The sequence below is a fragment of the Vigna radiata genome, chromosome 3 (genome assembly GCF_000741045.1).
Source record: "Vigna radiata var. radiata cultivar VC1973A chromosome 3, Vradiata_ver6, whole genome shotgun sequence".
Taxonomy (NCBI): domain Eukaryota; kingdom Viridiplantae; phylum Streptophyta; class Magnoliopsida; order Fabales; family Fabaceae; genus Vigna; species Vigna radiata.
In genome coordinates, this window is record NC_028353.1 from 2,208,889 (window position 1) to 2,229,816 (window position 20,928).

General features: G+C 28.1%; 1 protein-coding gene across 1 annotated transcript; it reads left to right on the forward strand.

Annotated features, from left to right (window-relative positions):
* The first annotated feature begins 18,879 nt into the window (after positions 1–18,879).
* On the forward strand, positions 18,880–20,601 carry LOC106757088 (probable arabinose 5-phosphate isomerase). Its single transcript, XM_014639675.2, has 3 exons — positions 18,880–19,705; positions 19,780–20,003; positions 20,188–20,601. The coding sequence occupies exons 1-3, from the start codon at positions 19,049–19,051 to the stop codon at positions 20,342–20,344; spliced, it is 1,038 nt and encodes a 345-aa protein (XP_014495161.1). The 5' UTR covers positions 18,880–19,048; the 3' UTR covers positions 20,345–20,601.
* Positions 20,602–20,928: the final 327 nt, after the last annotated feature.

Genomic DNA, 20,928 nt, shown 5'->3' on the forward strand with positions numbered 1-20,928 from the left:
AGCACAAGACTCATTATAATAAGATGATACATATCATAGTGCTTTTGAGTAAGTTCTGCTTAATCAGATTTGTGTTAATAAAGGAAAAGTTCCATGCATTTAATGTAGACTGATATTATGTGTTTTTATGATTGCATGTGAGTGCCTATCAGATTTTAGTGTTTGAAAAAAAAATGTATTAAAGAGTAATGAAATGCATGCATAACTAAGCATAGGTAATTTTTAATAGGCTCTTCTAATTCAAGTTTAAGCTATATTAGAATGATGATATTATTACTTACTTCCATTAAGTCTTCATTTGAAAAATTAAATTGGTTATGGACAGCATTATAATTTTTTGGTAGAAAAATTTCATGGAGTGCATCTAAAATTTCCCTTTGATATAATGAGAGTGAATAATTGCTATAACTATAATTATAAGACAATTTCTTCTCAATAAATTAAGCTCTTTCAACCTTTGTGAATGACACAAAAACTGGAATTTATTGTTATGAAATATGAACTTAACTTGAATTTTATTATTTATTAATAAAATTTATTTCACTAAGTTAGTGGAAAAAATGTTAAAAATTGAAATATGGTTTGAAAATTTTAACATTAAGCAAAACTAAAAAAAGTTTAATAATATATAAAAGAGAAATTTTACTTTTCAGCATAGTAAAAAGATACATCACTTTTCAGTCTTTGTTTGCTGTGTTGTTTTATTTGTGTGATCTTTTCTCTTAAAGGGATTTAGTATTTAAAAGTTTTATACTTAGATATCTTATATGTATTTATTGATTTTTTTTAATGGGAAAAAATATATTAATAAAAAAACACTCGAAGTGCTTTATATACAAAAATTTATTAATTCTAATCTAAATAGCCTTTTAAATTCACAAACAAACTTGATATAAGTATCAACAAATTGCTGGAAGCATGTTTATAAAGACTAATTATTTTTGAAATTAAAAAATGTTTTCAATCCCATTGTCCCTGTTTACATTTTTCAAACCAGCTTTCTTAATGTGTGACCTAGCTTCTCTATTGATATTTTTGTATAAGATCCCCTACACCTTATTCTTTTGTGTATTAGTTATTGCTAATAAAGAAAAATTACTCCCATGTAATGGTATCAAGTCTTACATTAACCAACATATAATCATTATGATATCACTTGTATTAAATCTTCATTTGAAAATTTAAATTGACACAGTAGAAAAATTCTCATGAACCAAAAGATAATTTAAGATTCATTTAAGGAAAGTGAATCATTGCTATAATTCTTATTATCCGAGGAAAAAAAATATATAGTGACTTACTTTTTTTACATGGAAAATTTAATCCTTTCAATTTTATCCAATGAGAGAATTGGAATTTGTTATTGTGAAGATAAAGTTAAGTTTTGTTATTCATTAATAAAATTCATTTCACATAGTTGGTGAAAGTTTTATTACTTAAATATTTAATATTAAATAAAAATAAAAATTTGGATGACAAATGAAAAAAATAAAACATATATACTTAATCTTAAGATTAAGTTGAAAGTGATTTAGTCACTTTTATATGATTTACTCTAATATTAGAGTGAAAGTAAGCACTTAGTGAACTATTTTCTCAAATAAATAATAATGGCTTAAGCTAAAAGTTATGAATAAAATAAAATAAAATAAAAAATTTAAATAAAGAGCATACAAGATAAACATATTACTTCTTTAAAATTTTTGTAACAACATTTTTATAAAACTATCATTATTTAGAATTTTAACATTTTTTGGGTAACTTTATTTTAAAATACAAAAAATAAAAACACTTTTCTAAATTTTTTTTGGAAGGAACTTGAAATTATTATAACGAGAAAGCCAGACATGGTACAAGAAAGAGAATTTATGGAAAACATGGATATGTGTAAAGAATTTTTATTGAATAAAATTATCCTACAAATTTCTTAAGGAGCACAACATTTGTTACTAAGGAATCTTCTTTTTTCTTTTAATTTATTTTATTTTATATTATAGTTAATGAGTATATATAATTTTCTGTTTAAATAGAAGTACTTTAAAAATAAATATTTTTTATCAAATAAGTTTTCTTAAATACTCATAACAAATAACAGCACAAACAAAAATATGAAGAAAGTAAATAATTATATAATCAAATATATATATATATATATATATATATATATATACACACACATATATATATATATAATTGATTATATTTTCACTATTAAATATAATTAAATAACAGTTTTGAATTTTGCATTCTTTTTATGTTATTTTTCTGTTTTTATGATTATTAGATGATAAATGTATTTTTTAAATAAAAATGTAGACAAAATTTTAGAATACTTTTCTGTCAAATTAATTTTATCATGCCTTAACTTTTCTAGAATATTTGTATTTATAATAACTATTGATCTTAAAATGATATTAAATTACTTGATAAATTTTATTTTGTCAAATGGCTACAATCCTTGAATTTTTTTCATTTGTATGCCTAAAACAAACAAATTATATTTTTTCTATTTTTTTTTCTAACTAGTTTTAATATCTTTGGGGTGTATGGCTCATTTAATTCCTAATTCTATTAGTTAATTGTCAACAAATTTCCATAATTATTATTGATTATTTAAAATATATGGATAACTAAAAAATATTTATAATTTGTCTCTAAGTATTTTTACTATTTATCTTATTACACATATTTTTAGAATGTAACATTCAGTTAACTGTTAATCAAACGTTAATATAAATAAAATATAATTAAATTATATTTTCAATAACTTATTACATAACAAATTTATTTTAATCTAATTATTAAATTTCATACTTTTATTTAGTACGATAAATTTTTTTATACTATTTTAAAAATTCGATTAATATTACAAAATTCAGAATTATTAAACATGCATCATGTAAAAAATAAGAATGGATAATCTTACTAACATCATCTGTCTCTTGATTTATTCCTTTGTCGTTTTGTCACATATATAACACTTTGGAAGTCCTTCGGTAATTGTGTATTCGATCTTTATAGCCAACCGAATACAAATACAGCTTTGTGTATTACCATTCTCTTTCATTCCTTATCATTTATTTTGAATTCTTCTTAACATCAAAATAGTTTTATATATAATATTGATTTTGGATTGTAATGTTTATTGATTAGATAATACATTATTTATATTTTTATTAGGTTGTGAGAATGTTATTTAGTAATTTCAATATAGGTAGTTAAATTTTATTTATCCAATTTGAGTTATGTTGGACATTTTAAAATTTTAACAAACGGATTAAGGTATGATTTTAGTATATGAATTTTGATACAAAATTAAGATTTTTTTTTTTATAGAAATTTGGATGTAATTTGATGTTTAAATTTTAAAAATGAGTTAGATATAGTTTTTTAATTTAATTATATCAATCTTTTTACGTGTCAAAATAAGAATGACAATAAGCAAAGTGAATTTGATTTTTTCATCTCTCTATAATGAAAATTCATTTTCATTTTTATTCTCCAATACACCGAATCTATAATTTTTATATCATTTTTATTGAGTAACAGGTATATTGATATATTTATATTCATATATATTTTTTATTATTCCAAATATTAATTAAATTATTTTTGTAAAAAAATCTCACTAAATAAATAATGATAATATCAAAATATTCAATATTAAAAAAGAACATATATTTTTCTTCAATAAATCAAATATAAAGAAAAATATTATAGTTTGAGGTACTTTTTATATTATTAAAAATTTATAATATATCACATGAACAAAATTGTACAAATAATAAAATTAAATTAATAATAATTTAAATTTTAACATAGATTCTTTATTAAGTTTGAAATAAAATTAATGATTTATGTAATAAAAATTGAAAGTCAAATATTCGTATAAAATTAAAATAAATAAATAAATATATTGTATAAAGAAAAAGATAATCAAATGTATAGCCTAGAAATAATTTGATGAAACTAAGAGTATTTATTTGGGCATACCACAGGAAAACTGTTAATTATCGAGGGGTTTTTATCGAGAGCTTTAAGGCCTTCGGTAATTCGAATTTACCGAAGACTTTTTCGACGATCATTTTAAATGTAGATTACCAATGACTTTTGTCCTTTGGTATTGGACAGCGAAATTATCGAAGGCTTTGAACAGTCGGTAAGCGTCACACTGATATATAAAATACCAATTGAGTTTTCCCTCTATCAAATTCACTTCTTCCAGCCAACTATCTTTTTTCGTTCCCCAATCCAGTTGAGTCCGAAAACATTGTTTGGAAAATAAGAGAACAAGAGTCATTAAAAAAAGAATAACAAATAAAAATATTATAAAAGAAATAAAAATAATCAAATGTAACTAAAAAATTATTCGATAAAATGAAATTGAGAGCATCTATTTAAACTTAACCACACATAAAGGAAAAATATGTGTCATAAAATTTTGATAACAAAAAAGAAAAGTACTTCAAAGATTTGATTAAACCTTGAAGACAAACTAAAAACAATTAAAAGAGTGTATTACCAAATAAATAAAAAAATTACAAAATTAAGAGCATATTTTGTAATATATATATATATATATATATATATATATATATATATATATATATATAATTACCTAATAAATTATAGGTATTAATTTAAACGGCTATGAGAATAGAGAAGGGATAGGTATTTTGACAAGTATGGAGATGGGATGGAGCAAATAGTACATACCCATTATCATACATTCTTGTATACAGTCAATGTTGGGATTCTCCGTCAAAACGAAAACGAGTTTGAATAATACCTACGAAAACAAGTTTATTTGCAAATCCTAGTGTCAAATACATTTTGTGTTAATATTTGAGTTGTTTACATTATTTTACAAGCTCTCGCTTCAATAGATGGGAAATACTTTTGAAACATAAAAAATTAATTTAATTGATTTAAAAGGGCTATATTAATTCATTTTAAAGTTTAGAAACTAAAATATATCAAAATTTCAAATAGAGAATGTTCTGATCCCAAGCCTATCGTGTGACATTATTAGGGTCAATCGTCCTGCATTCTAAGTATTGTCTGCTTTGAATTGTGGAACTTTGTCACGGTTCTGTTCTTAAAAAACATTTCAAAGGGTGGAAGGAAAAAGGAATATAAGGCCCTTAGTCGAGGTATAAGGGGAATGACTATGTTTCCACCAATGGAGGGCTTAAGGTGACCGATGGTTCGTCTTAAAACCTCGTTATCAGTCTCACAAGTGGGCGTCAATTTGTCAATCCCAAGTTCACCAAGTGACACCGTTAGAGTCAATCTCTCCTCATTCGAGATATTGTTCGTTTTAGATGATGGTGTTAGGAACAACACAATAAAATAGGGAAGAGAGAAAAACGATACAAGAATTTAACATGGTGTATTTTTCAAGCTTTATGAAGGGTTACTTATATAGCTAAATAGAGAATAACATCTCACTGTATTAAGCGATGTGGAACTAAATTAAGTTTCACAATATTAACGATTCTTCCACTTGGAGATTGATTTACATTATCATCCAGTGTAGTTGCTTCACCATCAATTACTCTTGAAGGTCAGTTGAGGCAATACAAAATCACAACTTATTTGTTGCGACAGTCTTGCATCTAAAATGAAGAACTGGATTTTTAATAAGATATATAGTACTTTGACTATCACTGAATAATGAAGGGTCATCTTGCTTTTTCCCTAATTCTTTAATAAGGTTCTTCAACCATATCATTTCCTGCGCTGCTTCTGAAATAACTACATACTCAACTTCTATGGTTGAGAGAGAAACTCTTCCTTGAAATGTAGACTTCCAACTGATAGTTGTACCACCTAACGTAAAAATGTAACTTATTGTGCTCTTTCTACCATCCAGATCTCCTCCAAAGTTTGCATCAGAGAATCACTGTAGAGAGAGATTGCTTCTTTCCATCTTTGAAGCGTCTTTCAGATATCTCAAAATCCACTTCACACCTTTTCGAAACTCCTTTATGGGATTTGATAGAAACTTACTCACAACTTCTACTACATGTGTTATGTCTTGTCTGATGCAAACCATAACATACATCAAGCTCCCTACTACAGATGCATATGACACTTTAGACATGTAAGATTCTTCTTCTTATTCCATCTGAGAAGATTGTCCTTTTGAAAACTTTAAGTGAGTTCCCAAAGGTGTATTTTTGGTTTTTGCATTTCCAACATTGAATCTGCTAAGCAATTTTTCTATATATTTCTCTTGAGCTATGTTCAAAATACCTTCAGATTTATCCCTAAAGATTCTCATACCAAGAATTTATTTGGTTGAGCCAAGACCCTTCACTTCAAAATTTTTTGACAATTGTTTCTTCAACTTTTTAATTTCTACAATATTAGCTCCTACAATCAACATGTTATCAATATACAAAATAAGAATGATATAGTTGCCAACATATGTTTTCATGTAAAAACTATTAACATCTTCACATATGTGAAAACTTGAGTTTATCATAAATTCATTAAACTTTTTGTATCATTATCTCAGTTCTTGTTTCAGTCCATATATAGGCTTTTATGAAGCTTGATACTAGATTATCTTTGCCTTCTGCTTTAAAACCTTCTTGTTGTGCCATAAAAATTTCCTCCTCAAGATCCCCACCTAAGAATGCAATTTTGACATCTAACTACTCTGGATGAACATTTTCTGCAGCTACTATACTCATAATAACTTTGATGGTAGTCATCTTGACAATAGGAGAGAAAATTTATGTGAAGTTAATTCCTTGGTTTTGTTGGAACCCTTTCACTATGAGTCGAGCCTTATATTTTCTATTACGGTATGGTTCTTCTTTTAACCTATAAACCCACATGTTTTGCAAAACCTTCTTTCCTTATGGTAGGTTGGTTAAAGACCATGTTTTATTCTTCTGAAGAGATTTTATCTCATCTTTCATTGCTAACTCCCACTTAACATATTCATCTCCCTGCACAACCTCAACAAAATGTTCTGGCTCACCAGCATCATTCAACAACAAGTAGTGTAATAAACGATAATACATTTGTGGTGCTATAATTGTTCTACGAGATCTTCTAATCATGAAATCATCCACGACTACACTAGGAAGTATATTTATAAGATGTATTTTTCTAAGTTTAAAAAGGGTTCTTATATAGCTAAGTAGAGAACAACATCTCACAATATTAAGCGATGTGAGACTAAATTAAGCTCTACAATAATAACATGTGAAAGGAGGGAAGAGTATTTAAAATGGTAGGAACATAAGTCTTTAGTCAAAGTCTAGGAAGAATGATTCATCATTTCCAATGAATGGTTTATGAAACTAATGATTTATCTTAAAACCTTATTATCGGTCTCACATGTGTGCGATGTATTTTTATCATGAATTTGATATGGTCTGTATGTTTTCATGTTTATTTATTTTAATAAAATTTTCAAATTATAACAATACTTAACATGAGGTTATGAAAAAAAATGAATAAACCATTTTTTTTCAAAATTAAAAACAAAATAGGTTGGATTGGATTAAAATTTCATCTATATTAAGGATGGTATTAAAGTCTCTTTTTAGGCTCGGTGGGTATGTAGACTTTCAAACTAAACATTTGTACATGTTAATAATTTTCTTTTATTTTTCCTTTTCAACATTATTTTGCTGTAATTAGACAATTTCTTTTTTTCATCAATCTCTCATATAGTTATGTTTCATTTTGTTTCCCTCTTTTTATTTATTTCCTTGCAATCAAAGGTTTAGTGCATAAAATAACCAATTAAATTTGTTTAGTACATAAAATAATGTTCTCTTTATATCGACTATACAAATTTTAGATTTTCAAAAGCTTGAACTCGATACCATTTCTTTATATTATTTATCAGTTTTTACTTTCATTCACGCTTTTAATTGTATGCTATGTTTTATTTCAAAAGAAAAGTCTATTTTACATTTTATCATATATAATTTTACCTTTTTTTAGTTATCATTTGGCCAATCTACAATAAAACAAGGTAGATTCACATTCTAAACTCCTTATTTTTTTTTTAAAAAAAAAGTCAACTTGTAATTTATATTAATGATGTTTGTAAACATTCCAATCATGCAAATGTTGCTTAAAGATTATAATTTGATCATATTTATCATCTTCGTAAGGCATAAGTTTTGTGTTTATCAAATAGACTCCATAAATTATCATAGAGGATCACAAAATTAAAAATTATCACTTATAATTTTAACAATCGAGTTATTTATTTCCAAAACTCAGCAGCCATTTAAAACTATTTTTATTTATATTATTCTTGCATGTTATCTAAGATTTTTAAATCCGATCGTTACCCTTTGTATGATCAAAGTGAATTATCTATGAGCTGATTTCATCTAAATCAATCCCATATTTCATTAAAATTTATATATTTTTTACTTTCTCTCTCATTCTATTTGTTATTATATATCCTAGCCTTTCATAGATGGATAATGATACTTAAACAATATTTTTTTAATATTTAAATAATCTACGTGTCATTATGTTATTGATCTATGGTGGTATTTTATGATTATTATTATTGATTGTGAAGTAATTTTTGGACTAATCACATAATGACATGTAGATGATGTTCAAATGTTATTAAAAAATGTTGTCTATGTATTATTATCCTTGATAAATTGTATCGTTTGGTAGGTGGTGTAACTTAAAGTAAGTAGAGAATTACATAATGAATTATGATATCTGAGTAATAATAATTAATTAGTGAATGCATGAGTTATTTTAGATTTTTTGAAAAGTAGAATATGAAAGTAAAAGGAGGGAAAGAGAAAAAGAAAAAGTTTTTACGTAATTGGTTGTTAGTTAAAGGAGAGAAGCATGCAGAGGGTAGAGAAGAGAAGAGATAAGAAATGTGGAGAAAAGGTGTCCAAAGTTTACCTTCCCCATAACTGCGTGATTTAAGCTAGTGACTGCTATTTCTGATGAACCAAACCAAAGACTTGCTCCAATCCAAGGGACTAGCCACTGAACCCTTCTGATCTCTGACCACCTCTCACGTTATCTACAGTATTTCACAGATCCAAGTGCATACTCTCTCTCTCTCTCTCTCTCTCTCTCTCTGCTCACACAATTATTGCCCCACAATTTCAACTCCTCTTCTCCATCATCGTCCAACCTCTGTATCTATACCAGGAAGCATTCTTATATTCAAAATATCACCAACCATATTCATATTAAACACTTATGTCTTTAAAACCACTCACTAATCAAACTTCCATCATCATTAATGTATCAGAATAAGTATCTAAGAAATTATTGTCTCACACAGAGGAATGACATTTTGGCCCCTCCAGGACCATCAAAATAAAGGGTAAGGATTTTCTGACCTTATTAATGGACTGCAATTTCCTTTAATATTTTTGCACACTATTTTATCACTTGGGTCCACACACACGCACTCTCTTTCATAATATTATTAATTACCTCCAATGAATGAATCACACAGACAGACTGCTGCTTTGCTTTTATTTCTTTGAGGATCCAACCGTATAAATCAATTTTAAGAGACACATACTAACTATGGATTTTGTGATGATTTTTTTTTTTTTTAAATTTTCATCCAGAGATGTATTATATTTTCTTGCATCTTTCACCTACTTTTGTCTATTTTACTTTTTACTTTTTCTATCCAACGTACTATTTCAGATATCTTATTTCATTTTTCTAAATCATTTTCTACCATGTGTATTGTCACACTGTAAATTCTTATTTGTTTTTCTAATGAAAAGCATATCTTTAGGACACCAAGATGTGATTCAAATTCAGTTTTTTTTAACTACATTAGAGATACAAATTGTTTACCATCGTATGAAACTAGTTTAAACAAGTATTCTATTTTATTCAATAATCATTTTTTTCTTGATGATATATTGTTAGAATTTATTATCATATTGAAATATACTGCCTTTTCTGAAATTTCATGATTCATAGTTTATCATAAGTAAACATATCTTTATATTAAGAAAATAATAGTGTATATAGATTATAATTTATTTTAATGAATATTTATTTATTTTTGTTGCACTAAACCAGATAAATTTAGGAGATTTAAGTGATCTAGACATTATTTGTCTTTATTACTTAGACATATGCAAATTGTACATGATTATGTTCTATCTTTCCTAATTGTCCTGACAGATAATGTCAGTAATTACCCTCACAAATTTGTGTCTTCCACAGACAGACAAAGCATTAAGTTCACTTTTAATAATTGATTATAATATTTTACTTCTATTGCAACGTCAATCTCCATAGATTAAAAAGAAAGCTGCTTTACATAATGATTTTATTAAGATTACAATGGAGCCATATAAATACAAATTTGATTATACTAGTTATTGTCTTTAAAATGAAAATCCATACTTCTTTTTTATTTCATTAATGTCAAGTATAAAATTTGTCTTCTAACTAAGTCAGTGGTAATATTCATATATGTTCTCTCACTATTTTAAGTATTAACTAAACATTATTTTTATCAAAATAAAAGTCATAATAAAGAAAATATGTATTACCAATTATTTAATACAAAAAATTTACATTTATTTTATTCAATATCAAATTTCCAGAAAAATATTTTACTTATGAAAATATTAAAATAGAGCGCCAAATAATAATGGTGTAAATGCCAAATAATTTGAAAACAATTACACATAATTAAAATTTTATTATAATTAGAATATCTTGTAACTGCTGGCAGATAAGAGTATTTTTTTTTAAGATTTAGGTGAATTTGGTGGATGTAAAATAAGTTGAATTATTGAGAGAGAATAAAAAATTACACAGGAAAAGAAAATTAATTAAAAACAAAACTAGGAATTAAAGAAAAAAGAGAAGATAGTTTCACTTGATAAATTAAATTAGGTTTTACGTGATTGAGCATTCAAAATTGATACTCAGGCATTCTTATAAAAATAAAAATAAAATAAAATATTAAAAAAGAATAAAAATAATAAAATATATATAAAACACTGAGATTTGTATTTTTGAAGTACAATACATTGGTTAAACAAATATATATATAGTTATGATGATATAAAAAATACCTTTAAGATTTTAGTTAATTTGATGAATATCAAATAACTAGAACAATTGAAAGAGGATGGAAAAACATAACATTAGTCTCTTCTTTGATCCTTTAATTGTTGATTACAATAATTTACTTTTACTGTAACACTAATCTTTTTGATGTTTTCTCAATCTTGCGAAAGATTTGTATATTGGCTTCTTTGAACACCAACACTAACTGCAATGAGAATGCCAACAAAGGAAGTATTGTAGCACACGAATTTTTGTATAAATGAAGGAATCATTTGTTTTTTTAATTGTAGGGACATGATAGTGAAATGACACGAAACGAGGCTAAAGAAAACAAAGACTCTAAAACTGTGTTGAGCAGTTCAAGAAATGTGCATTGTAAAGCTCAAAAAAGGGGTGTGACACTTGTTGATCACTGAGAGCTTTGCGATTTCAAGAAATGAAACTCCAATAATACAAAGTCAACGACTATTGAATACTAAAATAAAACCTATAATTTTTAGGAAATTTCACATTTACCTTATTTAGATGTGATTGTTTTGGAGTTGAAGGGCATAAGATTGATTTTTTGTATACTGCAAAAACAGATGCTACATGTAGATGATCCTTTTTGGAATGATATTTTAAGATCATCAATGTTTATATACTCGATCATTTCAAAGAAGAAAAGAAAACATTCTATGGAGGCTTTTTGCAAGATATTTTACTTGCAAGAACAATATAATCTAAAATGTTTATCAACACTGTCAAAGTGAGTCCTCCAGAATGTTGTAAAACTAAAAAGATGAAAATTATAAAGTTGAATCGGTTCATAGTAACTTATTTTTAATTATAGTCCCTCTTATAAAGAGAGATAATAAATAGTACATTCCAAAACTAACATATTATTCATTTGATAACTTATATATTAATTTGTGTAATCTATGTATGATTCCAATTACTAGATCTTCTAATGGTTTTTACTTATTTATAACTATCATCAATATTAATGTTAGGATTTCAAATAAACAATAATATAAGAAATAAGTAAATATTAAAAAACTATCTTAATTTATTTAAATTAAATAACTTTTCTTTTCATTTTTGTTTTTTTTTTTTTATTTATAGACCTCCATATGACTTCTAACCCAGACATCCAAATAAAACTTTGTCTCTTTAAAATGTGTATAAAAAAACTATTTGATGTTTTGAATGTAATAAATTTGCAGACATGTTTCACCTTATTCAAAAGGAAAAAAAAAAAAAAAAGATGCATTCACTAACATAAAATACTCTATCAGATATTTACACGCGTGACTTTATCACCAAAACGATAAAAAAGAAGTATTAGAACACGTGTTGAAGGCTGAACTAGGTGGTCAATTTTCTGAGAGTAACTGAACCGATTTTTTTTCTACATTTATTCTTATGACACAACTCGAGTTTGAAACACTTTAAAATAAACTCAACTGGTCACATTTGTTCCGACATGTTTGCCTGGTTACTGAACTGTCGTCTACTTCAAACACAGAAAATCCAGCTTCTTTTTTTCTGAACTTAAATGTCTTAAACAACAGTTGTTTTGGGCCTGGACATCCTCGATCAAAATCTAGTTTACAGACATAACATCATCGGACCCTTTGTCCAATGTTTTGCAAAATCAAAAACCTCATTTGATTTTCCTTTACAACATGAAAAATAAAAGTATTGAAATTAAAGTGTAAGTTATGAAAAATGCATAGTAGTAGAGGGGACCAAGCTAGAAGCCCTATTCCTACTTGGTAGTAATAGTTTCATTGTTTGAATAATGGAGTTTGAAAATGACGTTAGAGAATAAAGAAATGCCTGCAGATTGTTATTTTTGTTTTCGTACAAAAAAGGGTAACTTTTATCGAACGCGTGTGTTTTGGAGAAGACTTTTTCAATATCTCTTATATATATATATATATATATATATATATATATATATATATATATATATATATAAAGAAGAGCAGCCCCTACGACTTAAACTATTTGTCCTTGGCCAAAGTATTGAAGTATATGAAAAGTACATGGAAGTAACATGCAACTTGCACTTCAATTGTGTTTATTTCTATTAAATGTACATTATTTAATATTGAAACTGTAAAAAAAATCTTACTTCTAACTGTACAATGATGCATGCTCCTTTATTAATTATTAGTTTTGTTTTGGAGATTTTTTTTTTATCATAAAGCCCTTTTTGGTAGAAGTTGGACAAATTCAAAGCTTTTTGGTGACAAAATGTTTTTCTCTCTTGAGATGGCCCATTACTAAACTACTGTTTTATTTCAAGTTTTATTTAGTAAAAACTAAAATAGATAGAATGATATATAGAGGTAAGAAAGTATAATATGAAAAATAACATATGAATAAAGTAAATTTAAATATTGTTGATTTAAAAATACAAAAGAAAAATTAATATATTTTATTTTATTTTTTTTAAATAACAATTATTATTAGTTTTATTATTTATCATTATTAGTTATTATTATAAAAGATATAAAATAGGGTCAACATGTAATTTGGATTCCCATAATAGAATATGGACCAAATTATATATGAAATGAAATTCAAGCCAAAAATCATGGACTGTGTTATATCATATGATTATTGTATTTCTTTTTGGTAAATTGTTACATTTTTTGTGCACGTTGTTTTTGCTAATTCGTGCAGAATTTCTTAACTTTCAGATAATTTTAATATATTTTTTCACTGAAACACTTGTTTATAATCTAATAATAAAGAGGATAACATGTGTTGATAAATAATTTCTTATACATTTTGGATCTGGATTATTATTAGAACTTCTGAGATTATTAGATATTTTAGTTTTATAATTATTATTTCAGCAAGATATTTTTTTAAGTTAAACTATTTTCTTAATGTTTATAGAATTATGAGACCAAGTTGGAGAGTGGACCGATGAACGGGTTTCATGTAATCATGTAATGGATGAAATGTAATGGATGAAAGAAAATGAAAACAATTATGAGAATTTGAATAAGAAAAATACTTATAAAGGTAACATTAAAGTTATGAAACATATTATTTAAAAATATAAACAAAATTTTAAATTAATTTTTTAAAAATAAAAAATCATTTAGAATAAAGCCTAAAGGTATAAAACTATTTAAATAATGAATAAGTTCAAAATAAGAATTTCTTTAGATTTATGTTTTTTATTTTAAGATAATAGTAATGAAATGGGGATTCAGAACGAGATATAGTATATTAAAGGATAAGGTATATTTTCTTTTGTTTCTAAATAAACACCAATGCTAGATATTACTATTATAATAAAGATTTTATTAAAAAATAAAATAAAATAAAGGATCAAATCAAATTCATGTTATGGATAAAATTATTAATTATAAACACTTAAAGTAAATATAGATGGAAAAAATAAACCAATATTATATTAATAAAAAATTGATAACGATTTATTTTACATGTTTTTGTGTGTATATTTTAGTGAATAAATAAACTCTTTCATAGTTTTGATCTTGTTTTTTCTTCAAGTTTAGTATATTTTCATGTTTTCTTCTGTTGTACTTAGTATATGATTGTTTTACTTTTAATTTCTATTTGAGTGTGAAATTAGGAAACAATTCTGGTGGAGGAAAACAAGACGGAATTCAAGAAAGTATGATTGGACAACAAAAGATGAATTTTAAGTGAATACCCACACTAGGTGCTACAAGAATCATGTTTAGTGTTGTGAACACAATAGAAAACCAAATTATTTTGATGACATTGTTCACTATTTAATTGGAACTGTTCACGTGTTGACCGACACTGTTCATGCATTGACCAACACTCTTCATGGTTTGATCGACACTCTTCACTCGTAGGGCGGGTCTGTCAGACTAGAAACACCTAAAATGGGTATTTAGTCATGTTTTCGCGAAGGTTTTAGAGATTCTTCTCTTTCTACACTTCATTCTTCACCTAGAACAACTGAAGAGGCTCTTAAAGGCTTTTTGTGGTGCTAGGAAGCTCTCCCTTTTACTTTTTGAGTTTCAATTTTCATCAATAGTGATTTCAACCCTTTTGGGTTAAGGAAGAAGATGAGTCATGAATTGGAGATGCAAATGCAAAGAGGAAGAGTAATTGGAAAATGGAGCAGTTGCAAAGAACCTTGAGAAAGGTTGTGCATCTCTCTATGGTTTCAATTTTTTTCTTATCCATGGAGGACTTTTCCTATTTGTTCAGTGTAGTTGTAAAACATGGATTCTTATGTATTTTGTGATGTTAATGATCTATGATTTTCCAATTCATGTTAGTATTCAATTTATATGCTTAATGCTTGCTTTGGATTGGTCACCCACGCATGAATTGTGGTTCTTAGATGTATTGGAAAATATGATTTGAACCTAAACCTAAAATTGAACACCTAATAGATGAAATTGAAATGTTCTTGATGAGAATGAACTAGATGAATTTTAGTCTTAACAAATTATAAATACTTTATGTTAAATTTTTTGCATACCAACTGTTTGATAAAAATAAAAAAAAGAGTTTCTTGTATTTTTGTGCACTTTGATGTCTGATTGAGTTATGAAATGAAGAGTTGTTAAGTGTTGTACAAGTCCCACTGGTCCACTTGCTGACAGAAACTAAAACTTAATAATAAAATTTTTCATCATATTAAGTGATATAATCCGCAAAAGACTTATAAAACTCATTAATATTTATTAAAAATCCTTGCTTTGAAAGATTTGATATTAAATTTTGGTTAAAAACTATAATGAGGTGAATCTAAATTTTGTAAACTTCAAACTATCAACAATGGGAATGACATTCTTCAAAGAAGGTATATCTATTGGATCACACTTATATATTATTAATTGACCTGTGAGACTTCCAACACACCCCTTCACACTAGGATAAGCTTCCCCTTCACACTAGGATAAGCTTTGACCATGACTCTGATACCATATTAGAAAATGAGTTTTAATGCCTAACTCAACCCCACAAAACTGACTTGTAAAGGTGAAGTTTGCACCTCACTTGTATATTATAAATTGACCTTATCTCTAGTCGATGTGAGACTTCCAACACACAAGATCCACAACAGGATCAAACATAGACTCAACCTTAGGTCCATCACCACAACAAGCTCGAAAGTGGATTCCAAAACTTACTTCACAATAAGCTCCACATAAGTTAAAGGGCTTTAAAATCAAAGAAAGTTCTTAATCTCATCTTAAACACCAACTATCTTAAAATGATAAAGTTGTTGTATTTTTGTAATAATTGTTTTCTCCCCACTATAAACTACATGGGCATCTTATTATAAGTGTTTACAATTAGATAAATCATAACCAAATAATTTATATTTTAAATAAATTAAGATAATTTATCATACTCTAGGTTAGCTGCAAATTCTAACTTTTCTACCAAAATTTAATTACATCTATTAGACAATAAATCTACATAAAACATGTATAAAAAAACTTAAGACTTATTTTTAGTTTGAATATATATATATATATATATATATATATATATATATATATATATATTTAGGATTATTTAATTTTTCAGCTATATATTTAATCTAAATTGAAATGTTTTGAAGTTATGTTATCTGATAACTCGTTGATCTAATTTAATCTAATTAAATTGGATGATAAAAAAATGGATTGATTTTATTTCATATTAGATCAAATTTAATCTAATTTAAACTTATATAATTGTATACAGTTGAGTGATAATTTTATTATAAGTGATTTGAGATCCAGTACTTATGATTGTAAGACAAATTATGTTTTTATTTTTATTTTTTATTTTCACATCTTAAATTAGTTTATACAAACTTGTTATGGCATGACTTATTAATTTACTTAAAACCTTAAGTTAATTTTTGTAAATTAATTAAGTTAATATTTAAAACTTACAATTTTTAATAAATAAAGATTTAAAATCTAAATGGTTGGATTTGATTGAGTTTAACACAATGGAAAAGCATAACTCAACCCAACTCATTCCCATTTTTTTTAATGGATTGGATAATAGATTTTGCTAAATCTTATCTAATTCATCTGGCAAGACCAATTTAACTCGTTAATCATCCAATATTCAATTAAATTCTCAATATTTTTTTTTTTTGAGATTCATGTTAGTACACTAGATACTGTTGTAAGTGTTCTTATGCACCATCTTCTTCTTTTTTCTTTCTAACCTATATTGTATAAAGGAAATAAATAGTAAACTATATTACAAAAACAGTTTAAGTAGGCAAGTAAAATAGGAAAACCATTTTCTATTCATATAAAAGAATATTTTCGACAAGATAAAATAGCTATAACTATGAGTCGAAATTAAAAAATAATCCATTAATAATGCCTCAGTAATTAATTGCATAAACTATTGCAATATTATCATGTTCACCCATTATAATAAAAAGCATAATATTTAAATTAGAATAATTTAATTTAATACATATAATTTGATTCATTATTCAGTATACACGTAGAGTTTTATATATTATAGTCATGTTTGTTTTCTTTCAAAATAACAGTTATTATTTTTGAAAAAATGAAAAATTTCAATTACTTTAACTTAAAATACAAGCATCCTAATTTTAGTTAAAGATATTTATACAAACTTTTTACTTATGTGATATGGGATCCACCCGGAAGTGTCCTGTCAGTGTAGCAGACAAAGATGACAGGTGTGCACGTGGGGCTTCTGCTTTTGGACTGACTTTGAACGGTCCTATCCGATGTGGGCCTCTTCCTCTCTCTCTCTCTCTTTTCTTAACACTCTTTTCACACTCTTTTTCAAAACTTACGATGCAAGTACACAACAAAATTTGCACCTGGATTTCATTTTTTCTTTTGCTGCTGTCAAAATATAAATCCAGAACTTATATATATTTTAAAAAATAAATAACAAATATGATAAATATATAACAAAATTATCTTTTTTACTACCGGTAATGTTTGACAGAAAACACAAGCAATGTGTTAAACTGCACTGAGAAAATTAAGCATGGCAGATTTTTTCAAATATGTTGGACAACTTAGGGTTACTATTTTAGGGAGGTTGAGAATTTTATTAATTTTTCAGAATTTTTCTTAGAAAAAAGGAGAAATATTGAGAGTATAGAAATCTTACCATAACATAATCTTGTACATACTTTTAATGTGTGAGATGGGAAATTTAAAAAGTTACTTAGCCCAAAGAGAACGAATATGACTTTGTACCCTTTAAATAGAATAACTCATCATGCAAGTTGAACACTTTTGCCATATAGGCCTTTCTCCATTATCACTTGTTGTCCAAAAGTAGGAAATATTTTGACCAAAAAACACACTAAGGTCTATTTGGCTTCTACAAAAGAAAATTAAATACATTTCTTTTTCTAAATAACTCTTTTTTGAAGCAATGGTTTAGCTCTTCCAAACTTCAAAATATCTTATTTATGATTTATCTTTTCCAAAAGTATTTTTTAATTAATTAAAAATATTATTTCATTTTTCTTTCAATTGTTTATAGATTTCTTGCAAGTCTGCAATCTCTGTGATGATCTATAAGAAATTGTTAGAAACTCTTTCATTCCACACTTTTCTGATCAGTTTGTAAAAAATTCAAAACTTGGAAGTTTAGTAAAACTTGAAACGATAACGGAGAGATCATTTAGGAATATTTATTAAAAATAAAATAAAAAACAATATCTCCAAATTTATTAAGTGGGCCGCATGAAAAGTAGGCGGGCCTTGGGATATAAGATGGGCCTTATATTACATGGTCCATTTTTAAATAAAAATAATTTTAATTTTAATTTTAGTTTAACAGCACAACCAACGCTCGTTTTGTTACCGCGTAAATCAAAGGCATCAGCTTCCATCAATGCTCTTATATGAATCAGAGAAAAAGGGGAAGAGAAAAAAAAAACTGTTTTTTGTTTGATGTTCCTTTCTTGTGATCTGAAGGAAAAGCAATAGTCCTTCGTCACAAGATCGTCGCGATGGGTTCTCTTCCTTTGCCGGCATTCCCAGCCGCGGCGGCGAAACATAGCCTTGACGAGAGCAGCCACATTGACGAGAGCGCCCTCACGACGCTGTTCAAGTCCCAGCAGAGCCACCTCAACTTCTTCTTCGAACACATAGACCACTCCCAAACCCTAGCCTTCACGCGCGCTCTCCTTAACGCCGCAGGCACCGTCTTCTTCACTGGCGTCGGCAAGTCCGGCTTCGTCGCCCACAAGATCTCGCAGACGCTCGTATCGCTCGGCATCCGCTCCGCCTTTCTGTCGCCGGTCGACGCGCTCCACGGTGACATCGGGATCCTCACCGACCGTGACGTTCTCGTACTCCTCAGCAAGTCAGGCGCCACCGAGGAGCTCCTCCGCCTGGTGCCTTGCGCGAGGGCGAAGGGCGCACTCCTCATCGCGCTCACCTCCGTCGAAGGTAACGCGCTGGCTGCGGCGTGCGACATGGCCGTGCATTTGCCTCTTCAGAGAGAGCTCTGTCCGTTCAACCTTGCGCCGGTCACATCCACCGCCATTCAGATGGTTTTCGGGGACACTGTGGCCATCGCGCTCATGGAGGCAAGGAATCTCACCAAGGAGGAGTACGCTGCGAACCATCCCGCCGGCAAGATCGGGAAGAGTCTCATCTTCAAGGTCCTCCTCTTCGTTCCTTTGCATCTGCATTTGTTTTCCCCTAATTTGTTGTCTGACTCGAATTTGAATTGCAGGTAAAGGATGTGATGAGGAAACAGGACGACCTTCCGATTTGCAGAGAAACGGATTTGATTATGGATCAGCTTGTGGAACTGACGAGCAAAGGATGCGGATGCCTCCTTGTGATCGATGACCGGTACCGTCTGATCGGAACGTTCACCGACGGTGATCTTCGTCGCACTCTCCGAGCCAGCGGGGAAGCCATTTTCAAACTCACTGTGGGGAGGATGTGCAACAGGTAACAATCATCATCATATCAATACATGCGTACATACTACCTAGAAAACTCAGAATCAGAACAGAAGAAACTCTACTTTTGATCAGAGAATGGTGTCAATAATACATATTCTGCATTCAAGTTATGTTTGATGCTGGTTGAGGAGACGAGTATGTAACAGTGAGATTTTTTTTGTTGATGTCAGGAATCCAAGAATTATTGGCCCGGAGGCTATGGCGGTGGAGGCGATGAAGAAAATGGAAGCACCTCCGTCGCCTGTTCAGTTTTTGCCTGTGATAAACGATGAGAATATTTTAATTGGGATTGTGACCTTGCATGGATTGGTTTCTGCTGGGTTGTGAATTGTGGTGTTTTGTATTAATAGATATATAATTGCTTCATTCTTTTTAGTTTTTACTTCGATTTGCATTGAATCCCACTCAATTTCAAGTGGGTTTTCTTGTGTACTGTATCATCTCTAATAGGATATTCAGAACCATTTGTATTACCCTTTCTTTTTCTCCGTTAGGACTTTGATTATTTTTGGTATATCACACCTGCCGACATTGCGGGCATGTTTATATTACTTATTGATGTAACTAGTTTCACCTTTGATGTTTTTTATTTTCTTCTCAAAACAAATGGGCTGGTGGAGAGGGTAACAGACAAATTACGAAGTGACGGCATAATTGATGTTTACACATTTTTTTCCCCTGTTTCGGGCTTTTTAATTTGTACAGAAATAAACTAAGAGTGAAAGTTTAACCTGTTGTTGATTCGCTTCTGTCCGAGTGTCTAAGGGTCTTTGGTCCTTAGTTGAAAGTAACGTTACTCGAAGAAGAACGTGCAAAAAAAACACTGTAAGGAATGAACTCTTATTTGTCGCCAAACATAAAATAACCCTGTTGAAGGAGACTCAGACATTACAACTAATTCTGAGAAAATA